Source organism: Vespa mandarinia, chromosome 21 (assembly GCF_050613455.1).
Source record: "Vespa mandarinia isolate Hongniang chromosome 21, ASM5061345v1, whole genome shotgun sequence".
Lineage (NCBI taxonomy): Eukaryota > Metazoa > Arthropoda > Insecta > Hymenoptera > Vespidae > Vespa > Vespa mandarinia.
Genome location: NC_140830.1, coordinates 3537755 through 3559797, shown reverse-complemented (window position 1 = coordinate 3559797; position 22043 = coordinate 3537755). Strand labels below are relative to the sequence as shown.

Genomic DNA, 22043 nt, shown 5'->3' with positions numbered 1-22043 from the left:
TCTAGGAGCCTAAGCGACGGCCCTTAGGGTCCGTACAATTTTTTTATGTGCAAAGGGTGGCGACAAAAGAGAACGTACGTACAACGAAAAGGGAGAGAAAAAGAGGCAACCAGAGAGAGAGAGAGAGAGAGAGAGAAAGGGAAAAAGATAGAATAAGTAGAGCCACGTGATAAAGGAAGAAGAGGGATAGACGTTAAGGGGAAAGGGCTCGGAGGGAGAAGGACAACAGATGTCCTACTGTATGACGCACGGGGATATTTAGCCTTCGCGAGGATAGTCGTTGCCTTGTTTCTGTACGTTGCGGAAGTATAGTGGTTACGAAAAAAAAGAGGTTAATCTCTCTCTTTCTCTTCCTCTATCTATCTTCCTCTCTTTCTCTTTCTCTCTCTCTCTCTCTCTCTCTCTCTCTCTTTCTCTCTTTACTTTCTCTCTTTATCTCTCTTTTGCTCTCTCTTTTATCAAGCGTGCTAAAACAAGATTTATTTGCAAAAGGACTTCGCTCCAAATTACAAGTATGTATTTTCAATTAATTATAATCCATAATTAATAAAAAAATCGATGATCATGTTCGATATTAATTATCCAAGTATCCGAACGAGTTTTGTCGATTATTTTTCTCGTTTTTTTGTTTTTCTTTTCTTGCGATTATAATCGTAATTATAATTATATATTATATACACACATATATATATATATATATATATATATATATATATGTATGCATACACGCATGTACAGTAATCGTTAATTTGGTAGCATTGTTTCGAAACAAAAGAAGGACGATGGCTTTGAAATAATAAGCGCACATATTTGGATAATCCTCGATGATGTGCGAGATTTCTAAGGTCCAACGAAGGATCTTTCGCGATCAAGATCCACCGCGAATACGTGATAAAGTAAAGGATAATCGTTTCTTAAAAAACGAATCGGAATTTTCCAAATCTACGCCTAATTCACCAACGGCATTGCAACAAAGAGCATCAACGTCCAGTTTGGAAAAATGTTTGAGCGAGCCAGAATTCTTAGAAAAAGAATTAAAGAACGAGAATTGTTCGAGAATAAATACAAAAGGATCAGCATCTTTTTCGTCAACCACATCGTTATCTTTGAAAGTTAACGTCAATGAGAAACGAAAGGAATCCTCTTTTTTTGCATCGACGAACGTTCAGGATTTCATCGTCGAACTCTCTACGAAAGTGCCTTCGTCCTCTTCTTCTTCATCTTCTTCTTCATCTTCTTCTTTTGGCGATAAAAAGGTAAGAGGTAAAACTTTCATCTTCTTATAATCATAATATTAATAATTTGCTAATTATATGCCCGCTGCGTCACGAAATAATACATACCTGCGTCGTTGCAAGAATGACGCGTGATCACGTGAGCACGGCGCGTGATTCGAATTAATAACGACGTAATAATATTTGACATAGATAATAATGATAATAATACTCTAATTTTGATCGTCTTCCTCTTGATTAATTATTAGCAAATATAATTACGACGTTTCCTCGAGGCTGTTCTTTTACATTTTTCTCGAAATCTTAAATAATATTTTTCACGAGCAACGCGTAAATAATGTTATGCATGCATATACGTTTGTAGAGACGCACGTTACGTACATTAATACATATAATTTATATTTTGTATGTCATTATTCAATGAACCGTATCGAAAGTAACCTTAAATACTGTTACCTCGTTTATTGTTAATGATCGTCGACAACGAATTAACAAAATATGCATAGTTGAGTATGTCGAAATGGAGAAAGGCGAATTTATGCTTTCCAACGTATTGAAATTTTAAATAAGTGGAATTTATTTATTGCGAAATGTTAAGAACGTGCTCAGAATATAGTATAACGTACGTACGATATATATCGTATACGTACGAATACGAAGATTACGCATCCGTGAAAAGTTAAAAATGTCACGTTGTGTTCTGGTGAAGAAACAGTAAAGTCACTCGCGCGGAATAAACCTTGAATAGATATCGTTCGTTCATCGACATCGAGAGAAGCTTTAACAGGTTTTTATTTTCTTATATATAATATACATCAATTATTTTACATTTAATTTCGACGATACCATACAATTTTCTCTTTTCTTTTTCTTTTTTTATCGTGTTCGCAAAGAACATAATGACGCGTACTATTTAATTATCATGTAGAATTGTATGATACTTCATTCAGTTCACATGTCTACGTATACTCATTCGTACTTTTCAGGATTATATTATATTTTATGAACATAATATGTAGATATATGTAAACGGATACATAACGCAATCTTGAATCGTTAAAACAACGATTCAATCGCGTAAGTTAACCTCGGGGAAACGAAGAAATATATTTACTTTTGACCGCAAGAACCAGTTTCATCGTTAATGAAGTTTCCACTGGTGTCAGGTTTAAAGAGTTCACACATACTCAGCTATTATATTATAGGTACTTACTTAGTGTGTCATTAGTAAAACGATAAGGAATAGGAAATAATATATTGGAAAATTATATCCGATATTCTTAACAGCTTTTTCCATCGCTATGATTATTATTAATTTGATAATGGTATCGTCCTCCTTCTCCTCCTCCTCCTCCTCCTCCTCCTCCTCGTCTTCGTCGTCTTCGTCGTTGTCGTCGTTGGTCGTCGTTGATCGTCATATTGCAGGAAAGGTGAATGATGTGTTGTTAAGATACGACAGATGTTTCGTTCTTAAAATTCTTGGAAGGGAGAGATGCATCGTAGCATGCAAGGTGATCGTACTACGACATGCAGAGGGCCCCGAGATGAATTAGGTTCGGACCTGGAAGATGCGGGCCTGTTGCAGGTTCCTTTCCACGGATGCCTTCCTTTGTGCGGAATTTGGATTAAGGGGCTTTCATAATCACGTTATTTTTCACGTTATCATATATCAAAAATTTATCATATCATCGAAAATGTGATCGTCATTTTCTGTCGTTATACATAATAGGACAAATAGATATCTCTTTTATCGATCACGATCAATAATTATCTAATTGTTAAAATGATGTTAGACTTTGTTTTTAATTTTTTTTTTCTTTCTCCTAACTTTCTTTTTCTTTTATCTCTTATAGATTGTTGCAAAACGTTATAAATCTAATGTAGATCGAGTCAATCCAAAAGGTTCAACAACTCCAATGACTTCCTGAAGATTTCCATGTTGTACCGTTTTATTTTACGTTCAAGCCACATACGAACGCGAATAGCTTTAAGCGGAAATTTGCTTGCTAATACTACGTACATACGTTTATACATAGATACATATATATATATATATATATATATATATATATACATATATATACATATATGTAACAACACGAGGGCATTGACCGCCTATGTTAACATTCGATCGGAATCGCGCTATTTTTGGTAGAAACAATTTCTCAGTCCCGTAACTGTATTCTCTAGAAAGAGAGACGTTTCGATGAATATTTTATCAATTGCATCACACTATCTTAGATTGATTAATGTAGAATCACATTAAAAGATTCAAACTTATTAAAAAGGTTACATCAAAATTGTCGTATTAACGTTGAATAACAGAATATCTTTATTAATTAATTGTATTATCTTATTTTACGTTGATTAATTTTGCCGGTAATCAAAAAAAAAAAAAAAAAAAAAAAAAGAAAGAGAAAAAAATAATTATAATTTTTATCTTCTTTCCCATTGATGAATTTTATCGTAGTACTCGAATAATATCTAAAAAAAATACTTTTCCTCTTCTTATCTCATATTGATCAATTTTATCGTCGTATTTTTCTTTTTTTTTATTATTTGAAAGGGTCCCGTGAGTCTTTTCGAATTCTTTTTCTAGTTAGACGATCGCACGAGAGAGGCGTGAAAACATTTACTAGACAAGTGTTCGGTGTGAAAGCAGCCTAATTAAGGCTGGAGCCAGCGTGGTCTCGAGGTGCAGCTTGCCGTGGCGGAGCTTCAGTTCGGTGTTTACGCTCGTACTTTAAACATTTTTCTTAACTCCCTTAGCTCCGTACGTACATATCGCACCAGGTGTTGCAGTTCTTTTTCTCTTTCTTTCCTTTTTTTTTTTCACATTTATCGATTTTATTATATTATCAACCAAGAAACAGTGGTGACAATTTTCTTTAGTGAGATCTCTATTCATCGAATTTAGGTAGAATTGAACGACGAAGTTTTCTTTTTTAAACATTTTAGTAAACATAGATTTTTGCAAGAAACAATCGAAATTTCCTGCGAGTTATCTACGTTCGACTTCTAGTATGTATTTCTATCTATTTAAATTTTTAATTAATAATCAAAATTATATAATCTAGATTAAAATCGAAACTTTTATCGTGTACGATGGAAGCAATAGCAGGATGAGAATATTACGGGATAACTTTGTTATTAATATTAATGAACGAGATCATTTCTAGTACGTCATCGTACCAGAAAAAAAGAATGCAAAGTTCAAATCGACTGTCCCATTTAATTTTTATTTTGTTCTAATTTTTATTTTTTTAATTAAAACGTACACGACGTACATGAGTTTTTTCATATCTGCATAATCCTCTTCAGTATGTGATAACATTCATTCGAAATGTATTTAAAAATTTACGTGTGTGAATATATATATGCTTGTTTGTAACGATGTAAAATTGCGTAACACGAAGACGTTTTGTATTTGCACGCCCATTTGACGTATTTCGCCTACTTAAGTTCACGCACGCACACTTATCGTACACCTATCTATACAATTAATATTTGTTTGCTTGAACAGCAAAAAATAAGAAGACTGAGTCTCTCGAGTTATGGCACATAACAGACATTATTACATTGGATGACGTATTAATTAAAAAAAATTCGCAGTCGTATTCATTGAAATTATGAATGAGTGTGTGTGTGTGTGTGTGTGTGTGTATGTGTGTGAGCGCGTGCTCGTGTGTTTTTCATGAATTATTTAAATGACTTTGTGAAAATATTTTTATCTTTTTATTTATTTATTTTTCTTTTCAATATAATTTCTAATACTTTGTTATATTACCTTAATGTGATACGACATAATCAATGATAATATTGAAAAGTATAAAAAAATGATATTATAAAAAATATTTAAATAATATAGTCTCTTTTACTATATTATGTACGGTATTAATGATAACGATATCGATTTATTATATATTCGATTTGAACGTAGCACGAAGCTCATGCCTTTTATAAAAGGCGACCCCGTAGCGTGCATACTATGGTTACATCCGTTGAATAATTATAAGATAACGCTTATCGTGGTTCACGTCTGGCGTACTTTGCTCGTAAATTTAAGACAAAGATTTGCTTTGAAACCGCCAATCGTTATACTAGATATCAACTACATAAACCTTTTCGATAGCTCGATTAATGTCTATCTAACATTAACAAAACTATGGCTCTCTTCTTTTTTTGTTTTTTTTTTTCTTTTGTGCATATATATATATACATATATATGTAAGGATAAAAGATATTAAACATGTTATCTTTGTAATTAATCGCCGTGGTAACTACTACGCATTCGAATGATTTTTAATTAAGGAACTAGTTTATAACGTAGACAAATTTTGTTTTTTTACTTTTCTATTTTGCTTTTACAACGACTATTTCAAGTGGTAATTTTAACTTTCTAATTGTTTTATTATATACACTTTGAAACTCTTTATCTACGATCATTCTTCTCTCCATTGTCCTTTAAATTATTATTCTCGAAAATATTTGTATTTACATATGTCTGGAGACATGAACTCATAAAAATGCGACATGGAATTTAATAAAGAAATTTTTAACGAGTATTTTATTCAAGGGGGAAAATATTTGGAAAAGGATGAATTTCGAATGTAATAATTTTCATATATATATATATGTATATTCAATTATTCATTTTTCTCGCATTCTTTTTATAATGAAAAAGAATTTGCCAGTAGCAAGGTATTTTTATAGAGAGAAAATGTTATTAATAATTGGTCGTATTGAAAGTCACGGTTTTGAACGATTTAAACGATCGGTATACTTTCAAAGTGACCAAGTTGTCGGTCTTAAAAGATTAATTCAACTGCAAACTGGTTGCACCGCGTTCAGAACTAGATTCTCCTTGTGAGACTGAGATTCTTATATACAGGGTGTGAAATCATTTTCTGCGATCGACCGGTCAATAATTTCGAACGACTTTCGATCGATTTAGTTTCGAGCGAGAAAGAAAGATAAAAGATAATTAAAAACGATTTATAATACATACGTGTATAAATAGTATAGATAATAATCGTTTTCAATCATAGTTATTTTTAACGTGTCAAGTCTCTGTTTTTTCTTCGTTTCTTTTTTTTTTTTTTTTTTAATATCTAATCTTTTCTTTCATCCATTCTATTTTCTCCAAGTAAAAAATTTTACTTTGGATTCCTCTTGAATAGTGAATGATTTATGAATCGAATTTCGCGCTCGTCGACGTATATCGAGATAAATCGACTACGATGTCATGGTTAAAAAAGGAACAAAAAAGAGAAAAGAAAAGAATAAAATAAAAGATGAAAAAATCAAAAATGAATGGCAAAAACGCGTGTTAAATTTGCAAAATGACAGACGTAATCGTGAACTCGAGCATAAATGCACGTGCGTCTTATGTACGCGGAAGTACGTATGTACATGATGGAGAACGAGTTATATTTTTAAACTTACATACGTATGTACATATGTAGTATAACATCGACGATCTTTAACGCCGTTAGAAGAGAGCATATCGTGAACGTTCTAAGCATAATAGTCTTCCTTTTTAATCGACGCAATTAATAGTAAATAAATATAATTGTTCGATTGAAAAGCTCATATAAGAATAAATCTCGTATAAAAAAAAAAAAAAAAAAAAAAAAAAAAAAAAAAAAAAAATGTTTCTAAAATTAATTTTAACAAGCGAGAAGAATTGGCTCATGGTTAGGAAATTTCCAATAATATTCTATTTTTATTCTTATTACAAACAACCTTGGAACATAATATTATATATATCATATATACTTGGATATATATATATACGTATATGAAAGATTTTTATATAATAAGAAAATAGAGAGAGCGAGAGACAGAGACCGCGTGAAGCAATTATTTTCGAATGCAAAGATAAAAGTGCACTCGGCTATTGTTCAGTACTCTATTGCTAGTACTCGGTCGTTGCAGGTGTCAAGAAAAACAAAAAAATAAATAAATAAAAAAAGAAAAAATCAAAATAACAAAAGACGCAGAATTCTCTCGGTTTTAATGTTACTTTCTAAGAATAAGAGGGACAGATCGTGTAAAATGGTTGTGTCTGACGACTTCACGGCATATTAACGTCGCCGTGAGCATTTAAAAGTCATTACTACGGGAGATAGAAAGAGAAAAGCCTTAAGATTTTCTTACGAGTTTGCGAGAAAATGACTATGTGACTTCTTTTTCGCTGTGATGATTTCGGGATAATAAAATTTAATGTTCATTTTGTTCAAATACCATAACCAATTGGTTTTTAATCAGATACTAATTCATCAAATATTTTATAATTCACGAATGTATCGTATGTATAATTAAGTATATACATATTATAGATATATGTATATAAATAAATTTCATTTAAAAGTTATCGTGAATTTAATAGTGTCAATTTAAAGACTTTTTATTCGAAAAGATTTTGATTTGACGACGAAAACATATATGATATCATCAGTCATAATAATTATCCTTTATTTTGAATCTTATAAAAAGTACTATCTTTATTCTGATATTTTCAAAGTGTTATCACCGTAATTACAAGAGAGAGAGAGAGGATTGTGGTGACTTTGAAAATAGTAAATGACAAATCATGTTTTCATCATTGTTTGTACGAGCTCGCATGCAAAAAAAAATTCCATAGGACAATTGCATTAGTCAAAATATAGAATCGTTTCTTCCCGCGTGTTAAAATATCATAAAGTACGAAAGAGAAAATGAAGAATCGGTGTATAAGTATACACATAGTGAGTGTATGCTTTATTATTTAACGAATGACCGTGTATTTTTGTTGTATGCTGTCATTTTCTTTTTCTTTTGATGTCCGTGATAAAAAAAAAAAAAAAAAAAAAAAAAAAAAAAAAAAAAAAAGAAAGAAAAAAAAATGAATACGATCGTTGTAACATCGTCGATGATTGACGTGGAATAATTTTTTTCTAAATTATTTTGTTTTCCTTACTTCATGTATTTATCGTAATATAAAAAATGAGCTTCTTATTATGTTTTTTAAGATTTAAGTTCATTTCGACGAAGCTCGAAACCTTCCATCCTGTCGTATCCTTCCCCTCTTAGAAAAGAGTTGGTTAGGGAAACAACATTCGGTTTCGCTTTTTCCAATTCTCAGGGATGCGAGAAAACAAAGCCTAACTTGCAGGCGTCGCATTCGCTTTCTAAACGGTCAAACGAATTTCCTCTTCTCGTGATGAGAATCGTTCAATGCTTGCTCTTACTGTTACTGGTTACTATTGCAGAGCCAGTTCGATGCGATCGAGTAGAACGCGATCCTCTGTTTGAAGTTCATTTTATCGTTTGATAAAAATCGATCCAAGTTAAAATCAGTTCTATGTCTTATGAAGAAAATTATTTAGAATTATTTCGCTTGAAATCGAACAAAAAAAAAGAAAAGGAAGATAACAAAATATAAAGATTAGAAATCAGACAGGAATCGATAGAAAAGGAAAGGAAATAAAAAAAGACATTATAATAATTAATTAATATTGTTTGTGTCATTCTTAAAAAATTATTCGTCAATTTGATAATATTATTTAATCATGTGATTATCTGTAAGGTTAAAAAAAAAATATATAATCTGGATTAAAGGACGTGAAACGATGACAATAACGGAGATAAAAAAGGAATGGCTGACGCGACGAGGAGAATTAGATATTCGATGATGTCGGAAGTGCAACGTGCTCGTTATCGGCTCTCGATTGCTTTTCCGAACTTCTCAATCAGCCACAATTTCCGGCTCGCCGTCGAGAATCGATCGTCGTACCCAACGATGTCGTCTCGCCTAATAGACCAGAGTATAAAATTTATCGCTCGAAGATGCACCAGCAGAAGATGCATCGATGCATCTGCAACTTTTACTTTAAAACACTTTGCCATTCTGCTCCTTCTATCGTATTTTTCTTTTCTTCATTTCTTGTAGAATTTTATCTGATAATTTTTCAAACAATTAACTTTTTATATTAACTTGTTGCATATAATATAACATTTTAATTTATATGATCGAAAGCATTATTGATTGACGTTATCTACAATTGATTTTTATTTAATGAGTAGCTTATCGATCGGAGAAAAATTATTTTTAATGTTGATTGAACTTTGAAATATTTTTTCATTCGTTTTTCCATCATCGAGCGGATTTAATGATTAAGATAAACAAGGAATTCGATTAAGCGAGTCGCGAAGACGATCTCGATGGTCAGATTACGAGAGAGTGAAAGTACTTGGCGAACAGGTGGCTAAGATGGGAAGCGTTTTCTAGCAGAGATTTCAGTCTCATGAATGATCTTGAACGAGATCGACGCGTTTATCTTTCCTCGTATAGACATATGGAAGTTTTAGAAGATATATCAAGAAGTTCTGTTTTTTCTTTTTTTTTCTTTTCTTTTTTAATAAAAAGATTAAAAATGAAACTTATGGCTCGACGTGTTGTAAAAACAAAATTTATCGAATAATTTACAAGACTTTTATATTTTCGTTGGTTGAAATATTACGGAGAAGAAAATTATTTCACGGTTGCGCGTTCAAATATTTTACAAATGAAAATTAATAACATTCGCGTATGAGAAATACGGAAAGAAAGAAAATTATATATAAAGGACAAATAATTTCTAAAGTATTGAAAATATTCTGCACATGTGCGAGTGCATCGTCCGCAAGTTCTTTGCTATCGACGATTCAAGGGAGGATTCGAGATGCGAGAAGGAGAAGAATCAGGTAATAGCCAGAGGTCGTATTGCTCTTATTAAAGGGTCGCCGTGGTCTGATGCAGGTGGCTGCAGCCGTTGCAACGGCGAAGAAAGCTTTCGATAATAACAAAGGGCTCGACAAGAGAGATAGCGATCAGCCGTTTCATTCTGCCGCCTTTCGAATCCACCTCTCCATGATTTTTAAGAAAGATCGAGTACGGGATCGATCTATCGACCAAATTTTTTTTTTTTTTTTTTTTTTTTAATTAAGGAATGTGCGCGCGTGTGCATGTATGTATATATTAATTTTTTTATTTTTCTCGTAGATGAATAATTGCGAACTCGATTGCAATTATTTGAAAAAAAAGTACTCTATGTCAAATATATATAGTTTTTATATAATTACTCGCGTTATCCTATAAAAATTCGTATTGATACATAATATATGCGATCGAGAGAAAGTTTCTTTTATTTAATTTTTTTTTTTTTTTTATTTTCTTTCTCCTTTTATATTCTCCTTTCTACCTTTCGTTGATATTCATTACTCGTGTGATCTGAAAAAGTAAGAGCAAAAGTATTTATGATCGACACTGAAGTTAAAATGTTCTTTAGAGCATGTTATCTCGGCTAGTAGAAAGTGCGTATGATTTTCTTGCAATTATTCGATGCATCATCAATCCTTTTTCACGATATCAAAGACAATATTAATTTTCTTTTTTCTCTATATATATCGAACTTTGAATTATTGAATTATTTCTATGGAATGATAAATCATTTCTTTTTTGTTTTATAAAATATCACACACACATATATAGATATATATATATATAGAGAGAAAGAGAAAGAATTTTAACGCACTTTGCCTCTCCTTCACTCTCGAATCATCGACTTGTAAAATTTCGACCACATAATATAAACTCATAATTAAATGTCGGCGAACTTCCGTTTAGGGTAAAAATGGAAGGATAGCTGTTTGTGCCCTTTCACCTTGTTCCCACGAATGTAAAAAAGAAAAAAAAAAAAGAGTACTCAAGTACTCGAATAGTTTGAGTTAGGACAAAAAATATTCTATCATGAAGAGAAAAAGATAGAAATAGACAGATAGAAAGAAAATTCTATTTATACGAATATATATATCTGTATACGAAGTACATTGTAAGTAAGTACGGGTCTCTCTATCTGAATTATCTATGTGTATGTACATAATATATATTATCGCTTTCCAAGTATTAGTTATCTATACGTCCGTCGTCCTTGTGTGGGCATTATCTGTGCATGTGTAGGATTGTTCGTGCGTATGGAAGATTATGGGTGTGTCGGTATCCGTTACACAGAGAGAGGTCACATGGGCAACGAGCGCGAACTTGTCTCCTCTCTTGCCTCGTGCGTCTGTCAGTTTGCATCGTGCACTCGAACGAGCGGGAAGTGCATTCCCTCTCTTTCTCTCTCTCTCTCTCTGTTTCTTTCTTTCTCTCTTTCTATTCTATCCAACTATTTATCTATCTATATCATTATTATATCGTGAGGCGTGACATATACAATTTCTCGGTGTTTGGATTTATTTCCATTCCTCTCCCTCAATCTCCAAAACGATTCCGAATTATTGGATTTGTTTTTCTTTTCTTTCTTGTTTTTGTTTTTGTTCTTTTTTTTTTTTTTTTTTTTTTTTTTCTTTCATCGTCCTTCGCATCATCGACGAGGTAATTATTTCTAAACAATTTTTTAATAGGACATATGTATATGGAAGATCTTTATGTTATTGTTGATGAATGTCGATATCTCTCTCACTCTCTTTTTTTTGTTCTCTTCTTTATTTTTTTTCTTTCTTCTTTTTTCTTTTTTTCTTTTTTGTTTAATCTCTCGTAGATGCATCAACAGGACAATTATGTATCCGTTTGTCTTGAGGATCCATTATTTAGACTATTATCTTGTCCCATTAAGATCACAGATGACATTCTAAAAGAACACTTACGCTTTTCTGTCTTAGTTAATATCGTCGTGAGTCATGAAGACGAGTCATTTCAACGATCACGTAAGGAATTCCATGGTCAAAGTTGTCCTTTTTTATATATATATATATACGTAGTTTTTTCTAGTCTTTCGAATAGATCTCTTTACTTAATTCGCGACGCATAAGTTATAAAAGAGATTCCTTTTCGTTCGTAAGCTATGCCCTTTAAACTTGGAGAGTACCCTCTAGTAATGCGATCGTCTTCCGGGGCTCTAGACGTAGTTTGTCTTGTTTTCTCTATGCCGACGCCTTTTAAAAATCACGAAATTATTCAGACGAGTAAATTCGATATCTCCATGGAGTTTAAAGTTTAAGCTAACAATTTTGTCTTGGATTTTCTAAATGTGATCGAAATAATGCGAAATAATTGAACTGAGAAATAGCGAAATTTAATTATTTGACAAGTAAAAAATTAAAAAAAAAAATAAAAAAGAAAAAGAAACTTTATACTATATATTATGAAATTTCCAAAAAAGGGTAGTACGTAAGGGTAGTACGTGCTCAACGTTCGATTGCTCGATCGTCTCAAAGATATTCATATTCGTGTCAAGAGGGTGCAACGAAGCATAAACGTGTTCGGATCGATCGGCTTAAGAAAAGAAAAAGAGAAAGAGTGGGCCGGGGGTAAAAGGGAGGTGAATTTGGTGGGATAGGAATAGAAAATTTGCTTTTCTTCTTTCAAATCTGTGCTCTGCGCATAGGTATATATGTACGTATTTCTCCGTACAAGTTAGCTTACAATTATTTAGATGCGATTCGTGTTCCATTCATAATCTTGGCTATCGGAAAAAGTCTCTTTTAGTCGAGCAATATAACCAGAGTGCATAATTTTGTTTTTTTTTTTTCGTACGTGCGCTTTGCTGCATTCGTGTTTCGATGTATCTCTTTTCTCCGCCTTTTCTCTCTTAGCACGAAAAAACTTTGGGAATGAAATGTGATTCGTTCATTGATCTTTATTCGTTCATTAATAAAAGATCTATGAAATTGGCCAAAATTAATTATTTATTTTTTTCTCTTTTCGAGAAAAAACAAAATATAAAAGATAAAAATATCGTATGCACATAAAAGATGCGCTCCAAAAAATCAGGACACGTGTGCATGATGTATAAAAAATAAAAAAAAAAAAGAAAAAAAGAAAAATAAAAAAGGAAAAAAGAGAAAAAAATATTACGTCTGGTGTCATTATGCAAGCAGTACGTTTCTCTATAGGACACCTTTTGTACGATCTTTTGTTGACGCACGAAACTGACTGTGAGTGAGATAAAGACGGGCAAACAGAGAGAGAGAAAGAAGAAAGAATAAAAAAAGGAACATCGTTCTCCATGAACGTGCACAAAGCTTCTCGTGCGCGTAACGAGTTCGTAAGAGATATGCCTGGCTCTCGCACGTTAACTCGTTCATATTTCCATGAAAATCCGTTTCTTTTTCCTTTCTGACGAACGATGAAATGTGATTAAGCATAAAGGAAGATAGAAAGAGAGAGAGAGAGAGAGAGAGAGAGAAAAAGCATGTGTCCTTCAGAAAGCCTAAACGATTGTAATTTTTATCAATTTATTTTTATATATTAATGAAAGAAAAGGATCTATAAAAAATTTTTTTCGAACACAATATCGGGAATATATGTAACAAAACAAAGCAGAATAAAATAAAATAGATTTTTTTTTTTTTTTTTTTTTTTTTTAAATTGATCACTCTCTTTCTCTTTTATCTTGATCATATACAAGAAACTTTGTATACGAGTAACTATAGAAAATATTAAGTTCCAAAGCGTGCAAAAGATGATGATGAGCATCGAAACGAGTCTCTCTGAGCACGCTACGGTACTCAAAAGTTTTTTCACCGTGACCAACAAACGATAAGTTTCTTCCTTTCGAGATGCACGTTAACTCGCTCTTCGAATACACCAAGCGCGAAACGCCTGAAAGAAGGCGACATTACGCTAACTATATACATATATATGGTGTGTATGTGTGTGTGATTATGTATATATGGTGTGTAGTGTATTAGGAGAGATCCCCTAACTCTTTCTTTCTCTATCTCTCTCTCTCTCTCTCTCTCTCTCTCTCTCTCTCTCTCTCTCTCTCTCTCTCTCTCTTTCTGTCGTGTCCCTCTTTCATGTTTACGTACGCGTCAAACAAACAAGTTCTAATGAATTCGGTTAGATAAAGGGGAGAGAGCCAGAACTCAGGAAGGAAGTGAAAAATATTTCGTACTTTTTTGTCCGGAAGTTCTTCCCCCCTTTTTATTTATTATTTTTTATTCTCCTCTCAAGTGTGTTGAGAAAACACAAGGGAGTATTATAAATTTAGTAACAATGGATTGTGTTATTAGAAACTCCATTGAATTAAATTGATAATGAAAGATGGTAGATATAGATACTACAGAAATTTAGTCGTAATCTAATTATCTCGTTCGTTAATTCTCTTAAATTACATTCAGTCATACATACATCGGTGCATATTCTTTCGTTTTCAACAGTGATTCGTTAGAAGAGTAAAACGAGAGAAATCATCGTGGAGCATTCGTTTGTCATGTTAAAGATCGTTAGCAGATTGTTTGTTCTCACATTGTAAAATAAGAGAAATTTTTTGTCATTGATTTCAAAAGACCGTAAGATCGTAAAACACACATAGAACAAGAATAGAAATTATTTTTTACTGAGATTAATGATAAATTGATATTACTTTATAGTATAGAGTTTTATAATTACAACGATGAAATTATTTTTCATATTATTTAAAGTAAAATAAAATAGTTTATTGAATAAATTTTTCATAATATACATTGGTCGATAAATCAATCTTTCAAACAGAATTAAATAAAAGAAAGATAGAATTAACGAACAACAAGTACGTCAATGAAGATCGACATAATCTAATAAGGAAGTCACGATCGAAAGATCGAAGAAAAGACTTCCGTGTTCTTGTTATTAATAATTATTAAAGAAGAATTTCTAGAAAAAGGAGAGAAAAAAAAGAAAAAAGAAAAAGTAAGAAGAAAACTAAAACCAAAAATCGAAAGGCTATATAATAATTTTCAACATTTTGCATGAGCCGTTGAAAGGATGATAAATACACTGTAGTGTTCATTCGTGCGTGATCATTAAAAAAAAAAAAAAATAAAAAAATAAAAAATAATGAATAAAAATATTTCTCAATGTACATATATGTCAGAAGAATTTTCTTCATTCCAGGTTGATTAAACCGGTTGTGCTCGTATAGATTTTATAATGTTACACCTGCAATTATAAAATGCAATCGATGCATTTCACGAATGAAATCTTCCTAATAATAATAATAATAATAATAATAATAATAAAAGAAATTGCAGGAATACCATAAAATATTTATATAATAATAACTGCATTACCAACTGGTAATAACACCGTTAATCAAGTTAACCACTTGTTTTTCAGGTGATTGCTAACGGTCTAAAGAACGATCCCTCGGACAGCTGCGACGTTTTGACGAACGGTGAGTCACTCCTTTAGATTTCCTCTATGATCTTCATTCTATCTTCTCTTTATTTCTTCCTTTTTTTTTCCATCGCGTGTCATCGTAAAGAGTTATAAGCAGCGACAAAGGGTGATCCATTAGACGGGTTAGACGAGTAAATCCTGTGTCATCGGCCTGAGATAGAAATGATCTATAATCCTCACTTCCCCTTCTCCTTTTTAATATTACAATATGGATTTAAAAGAATATCTTTATAGGGGCTGTCCTTTTATTAGAGTTTTCAATTCTTTTTTATTTCATTTTATTTTATATTTTTATATTATCCTACATTACCGACCGTGTTTAATATTCATTCATATGACTCATTGATAATTGAATGCGTAAAATCAGCTGATTTATATATATCAATGAATTAAGTATAGCATAACGCAGTCGGTAATGTAGGATACATTTAAAAAAGAAGGATGTGTATATATAATAAACCAAACAAATTCAATTATATCAAAAATATTCTAAATTAATATATTATATATAAACATATATATATATATATATATATATATATATATTCAAAATTAAAAAATTATTACATATTATATTATTAAAATGAATCTTTTTCCTTTTTCAAATGATATTTAATTAGATACATTTTTTCGCGAAATTAGTACAAAATCCTACACTGAATGTGTCCTTAACTCGATATCATTTAAAGCAGGCGTTCATCATGATCTGCCTGGCATGCATTTTCTCACGCTACTTCAGCTGCTCCTTACGGTGCAATGATCTCTCTCTATCTCTCTTCTCCCTTTCGTACCCGTACACATCTGCCTGAAAATTACTTTTATCTCCAGCCCTTTCCCTCTCGCCACGACAATTCGTTCGGCTCATTCGTTGCCGGACCTTTCTTTTCTCTCCCTTCTTCTCTCTATTTCTCTCTCTTTCTCTCTTTTTAAATTAATGAACATAAGCCTTGATAGTATAGTGACTATCATTTCGTCGAAACTCGTCTGTGGTTTTGAATGCTATCAATCTTTTTTTTCTTTTTTTTTTTTTTATGTAACTTCTTATTTTAAATAAGACATTCTTTATTTTTATAACGTGTATTTAAAATATTTAACAATTAGATTTATATTTAATATTTTAGAAGTATATCATCATCGAGATTAGGTGTAATAATTTATGAAAATTATTCTATACGTGCACAATCTACAGGATCAAAAGTTTCTAGGTGATTTTCAAAACTGAATCATTCTTATTTGAGACTTTTTTTAAGTTGATTTTTTTTTTAAATTGTAAAATTACAAATCTAGAAACTTTTGGCCCATCCTATTAAGTATATAATCCAAAAAATATTTCGATTTCACACGGAACAAATTGTAATTAGAAAGTTCGAAGATTTACTGTCGATAACGTGTTTACAAAACGAGAGACAGGCGAGAAAGTCGTCGAACGAATTAGATTGATTATTACCTTTGCATCGGTGGTTTCACTTTCGATCAAAAAAATTATGCAATGCTCGTTCCCCTTTTTTTTATTTTATTTTTATTTTTATCGTCGCTTTTTTTTATTTGAAAGAACTAAAAAAAAAATCGAAAGAGGAGAGAGAATGAATATTTTGTAATAAGGATACAGCAATAATTAGAAATAGTAATTCGAAAGATCTGTCTGGATTCGTTTCTCTTTGGTAATAAAATGTCATCGTGGTGGTTAGTTACGTTACTCTAATTTCTCTCTCTCTCTCTCTCTCTCTCTCTCTCTCTCTCTCTCTCTCTCTCTCTCTCTCTGCCTCATCGTTTATTACCTTATCAAATAATTTTCGTTCGGCGTACATAACAAAGTTAACAAGTTATCAAACAATCAACAGTAATTTTATTTCGCAATTTGCTCAACATTAATATTCTAATTAATATGCAAATTTGATTTAAGAAAAAGGAAAAAAGAATATAAACAAATTTCTTAATCAACATTTTCGTTTTTCTAATTTTCCAATTTTCATTTAGAAACTTTTGAATATCATCGTTTCTACGAAAAAGAAAAGTCATAGGAAAGAAGGAAGGAAAGAAAGAAAGAAAGAAAGAAAGAATGAATGAATGAATGAATGTATTTTTTCTCGTCTTAGAAAATATCACGACGCTTTTCATCTTCTTTCTCTCACGACTTTGAAAAACAAAGGAGAGTAATCGTTTTAACGAGTCAAAGAAAGAGAAGGTGGTTGAGAAAGAGGAGGGATTCTTTCAGACGACTAATATCGTCACGCATGGTCGACTTTTCATTCGTGAAATTCACTTTCCGCTCGTAAAGTCAAATAATCCGAATCGGATTCGCTTCCCCGTTCGGCAAGAGAAAGAAAGGGAAAGAGAGAAGAAAGTGAGAAGCCTCCTTGTGATTCGATTTCCTTTTATTTTCTATCGATCACCGATGACCTGGCACTTTTATCGATCATTCTTATGTTACTCAATTATTAGGAAGATATCGATTTAAAAAAAAAATCACAAGGATAATTTTAGTTATCAACATTAAGATTTCTAATTAGTCAATCAATTAGTAACGTTTAATCTTATAAATGTGATTACAAAAAAAATCTTATATAAAAACCTTTAAACTCTTAAAGCATATTAATAAATTGCATATTAATAAATTCCTTCTTATCCGTCGAGTATGATCCATAAAAAAAAAAAAAGAGAAGAAAAAAAGAAAGAAAGAAAGGAGAAAAAAGACGACAAACAAGTAATCTCTCAAAACTCCTGGTACACACACGTAAACAATACGTAAATGTGCATTGCTGGGGTGTGTAGGATAGTGGATATTTTTTTTGAATACGCCCTCCGGTTTTATTCTCACCAAGAAAAAGATTTTTTTTTACATGGGGAACACTCGGTCAGAGATATACTACCTATCAGTATAACGAGCCGTCTCAGTTGAAACAGAAGAACAACCATCGAAACAAGAGAGCCGTACGTCTAACAAGCTACCGTAGAATGCATGCAACGTCGAAATGCATCCTCGGTGCAATGTCGCACTGCTTGCTTTTACCAAGAGAGAGACCTGCTGCTGCGCTAATCCCGGAAAAGAAGTTCGAGTCTCTCTTGTTCCTTGTCTTTCTTATTACGAAAGTATCTGTCTGTCTGTCTGTCTCTTTCTTTCTTTTTTTCTTACTTTCTTTCTCTTCCTTCATCTTTCATCCTTCTATTCTTGTCACTATTTTTTATTTATCTTTTCTATATCCATCATATTTCTTGTCTCGCAAAATATCTATACAAATCGTGAATATATTTTTTTATTTTTATTTTTTTACTCTTTTTTATGGGAGGAGGGTGGAGGGAAGAAAAAAAAAAGATGTTTTGTATGACCTCGTAAAACTTCGAGACAACCTTGATTTTGTTTATAGTCATTAGACACCTTATCAATGTCATATTATTTATTCAACATTACCTATGCAAATATTTGACGTATGTAACGACATCGTGACACACTTCTACAAACCTCCATTCCGCTTTTACTCCTACTCTTTCTCCCTTCTCCCTTCTTCCTTCTTCTTCTGCCCCTCCTCTTCCTTCTATTTTTTCTCTTTGATCGCAACGACAAGTTTTAAAAGGGTCGATCCATTAGTTTTAACGCGATAAGCCGATGGGGTAAAATAAAAAATTCAATCGATGTTTAAATAAATCATTTATTTCAGAAGATATCTAACGGATTCCAATGGTGTTAACTGGTTTGAAAATTTTTTACTAATTTTACTATTTTACATATTTAACGATATTAATATTTTTTATTATTTTGAAAAAATTCTTTACACGTATTAAACGAAGAAATGAAAAAATTAAAACGTTAGAACACGAGAAGGGTCTATTTAAAAATAATACTCGTAACTATTATTCAGGCTAAAGTATTACGGTTATCTTGAGTTGAAGAACGGACGATAAGCGAGTAAATTCAATCATCAATATTTAACTAATTAAACGTTTATAAATTATCTGAGAGTATGTCATAGATAAGCCAATATGAGAAAAACGTTTTAAAGGAGAAAAATCGAAGTTTATTATATCGAATGAGATTCAAATTTTATATACATAATATTATTAGCTTCACCTTGAAATATATATATACACACATATACACACATGCATAAATAAATATATATATGTATATATACATATATATATATATATACATATACGTACGTATGAACGTACGTAGAGCTCAGTAGACTAGTTCAAACTCTAAACCGATTAGTGACTACGCGAAGCCCTAAGCAAAACTATATAGAAAAGCACACTCTTTGATACGGTTCGTCCGGAAATGCTTCAGTGCGATATACCACGATGTCCGAGGAGGGTTCAGTTAGGGAAAGAATTGCATCGTTGGAGGGTGAATATTAAAATTATTGTCTGAGCTCCTTATAAAAGGGAAAAAGAAATGAGGGGGAAAAGCTGGAAGTGAGGAAGAGGAAAGAAAAGAAAAATTGTTTAAATTTCATTTAGTCCGATACAAAAACTACTAATGATTAATGCTTATTGATCGAGTTCATCGTATCGCGAATAATCGAATAATAAACGATGACTTCTCTCGTTTGACTAACTCCAAGTGTATGATTGATTGTACAGGAAGAAAAATGGCACCAGTTTTGGGTGTCCCACCTCCACCACCGCCTGCACCTCATATGGGACCTGATGGCCTAATTTTACCTAGGAAACCTTACAACCCTTGCCTCACATCTACCAATCATAAAGATCTACGTAGAGAGTTACTTTTTAATCAGAAAATGTAAGTTGAATAATACCATTTATATATATATATATATATATATATATATATATATATACATGTGTTTAAAATTTAAAAAACTCTTCGTTTTAATTAATCATCTTAATAACAATTATTGTACGAAGCAAGATATTATTTTTAATTATTTTTTTCTCCAGAGGTAGAAACGTGTTAAATCAAAAAAGCGAGTTACAAAGAGCGTTAGAAAAGCAAAGAGAGAATGCATCTAGAAAAGAAGCTGAGAGAATTCGTGAAGAAACTTTTAAAGATGATCCAAGGACAGCGTTACAAAGGGCGATAGAGCAAAGGGCAAAACATATTCAAATAATGGTGAGTTATCTTCGATGAAGAAATAAATGATAAATATTCCTTTTCTGTTGAATGAAAGATCTATGTAAAAAATTGTTCGATCATATCATCCAATTTAGTCGTATTTATTTATTTTTTCATATAAAAAAATTACTCTACTTCAAATATAATCATACTATTTCTATTTCATTCTAGCAAGAGCAATCACAACCAACGATGATTGAGCCAAATAATCTCTTGATAACGGCGAGAGCGAAATTAAGACCACGTACTGACTCGCAATGAATTAGAACAAATGTGGAAATTGGATCGAGCGATACGTGAATTAGAACAAACAAACGATCATTACGTTTTTCTTCATGGATTTTAATATCGGACGATCATTTTTTTAGGACGTAATTTTTGTGTATATAGATATACATACATGCATACATTTATATATATATATATATAAATGTATGTATTTTTTAGAAAAGCAGGACCATAAACTCGCACTCCTTATAGCCATAGATAAGAAAAAAACAAAAACAAACGCGCGTATTTAAGGGAAAAAAGATGTATGTATTCCACATGGGAACGACGAGTTTGTAATATTTTTTCCTTTTTTTCATTTCTAAAGATTGAACAGAGAAGAAAAATAGAAATGACTTTAGACTATTTTTATGAGGAGTACGATTCGTAGTAAACGTTCATGCATAGATAGTTCAATGATAAAATACGAATCGTTGGATCGACTATTAAATGTCGATGTTAATTACCCTACAAGTTGCTTTCTGCTTAAACATGGAAGTATTATGATGATGATGATGATGACGATGATGATGATGATGGTAATGATGATGATGATGATGATGATGATGATGATGTAGATTCGTGTTCAACAGACAAAGACGAATTTATTTATAATGATCGTCTTTACACCATGGTGAGAGATTCTTCCGTGCCTCTATATGGGCTCGTTGCTGTTAGTCGGGACACACTATACTTTCACTTGATAATAACCATGAACCATGAAAAAAGAAAGAAAAAAAAGTATCTGTGAAATTTTCTTGACTTGTAGAAAAAGTGTCGATTGTATTTTTTTTTTCTTTTTCTATCGATTTTATTAACTCTATTAAAGTAGGACTATAACTCTGTTGCTTTTGGCTAATAAAATACATAATAATTTTTCAACTTTTGGAAACTATAATTTATAGTCAGACAAGCGATCGAGACACCACGAACACCGAGTAATATTCTTTTTTTTTGTGTGTGAAACATAGAGAAAATATTGGAATGAATATTTTGGGACCATACAAATAAAGCAAGATTGGATGATGAGGAAGAAGGCCTTAAATGAAATAGCAAAGTCAGATATATGATATAAGATTTTGTGGAAGAGAAAATATATATCTGTATTGTAACATACCGTTTCATATAGTAATAGTTAATTAATAAGTAGAAGCATGTGGTTATTGATGCATACGTTTCAAGACTGAGGGAACATGGACGAGATCAAGGCTTGAATATTCTAATATGTTTCAAATTACTATGTAGCGAATTAAGAAATACGAAAATAGTATCTATTTGA

The 22043-nt window shown here is 31.7% G+C and overlaps 1 protein-coding gene across 1 annotated transcript; it reads left to right on the top strand.

Moving 5' to 3' along the window:
• Nucleotides 1–486: 486 nt before the first annotated feature.
• LOC118444064 (uncharacterized) lies at nt 487–21111 on the top strand. The gene is made up of 6 exons (XM_035871908.2): nt 487–512; nt 757–1256; nt 15361–15418; nt 20005–20164; nt 20323–20494; nt 20669–21111. Exons 2-6 carry the CDS (start codon nt 825–827, stop codon nt 20756–20758), a joined length of 912 nt encoding a protein of 303 aa, XP_035727801.2. The 5' UTR covers nt 487–512; nt 757–824; the 3' UTR covers nt 20759–21111.
• The last annotated feature ends 932 nt before the right edge of the window (nt 21112–22043 follow it).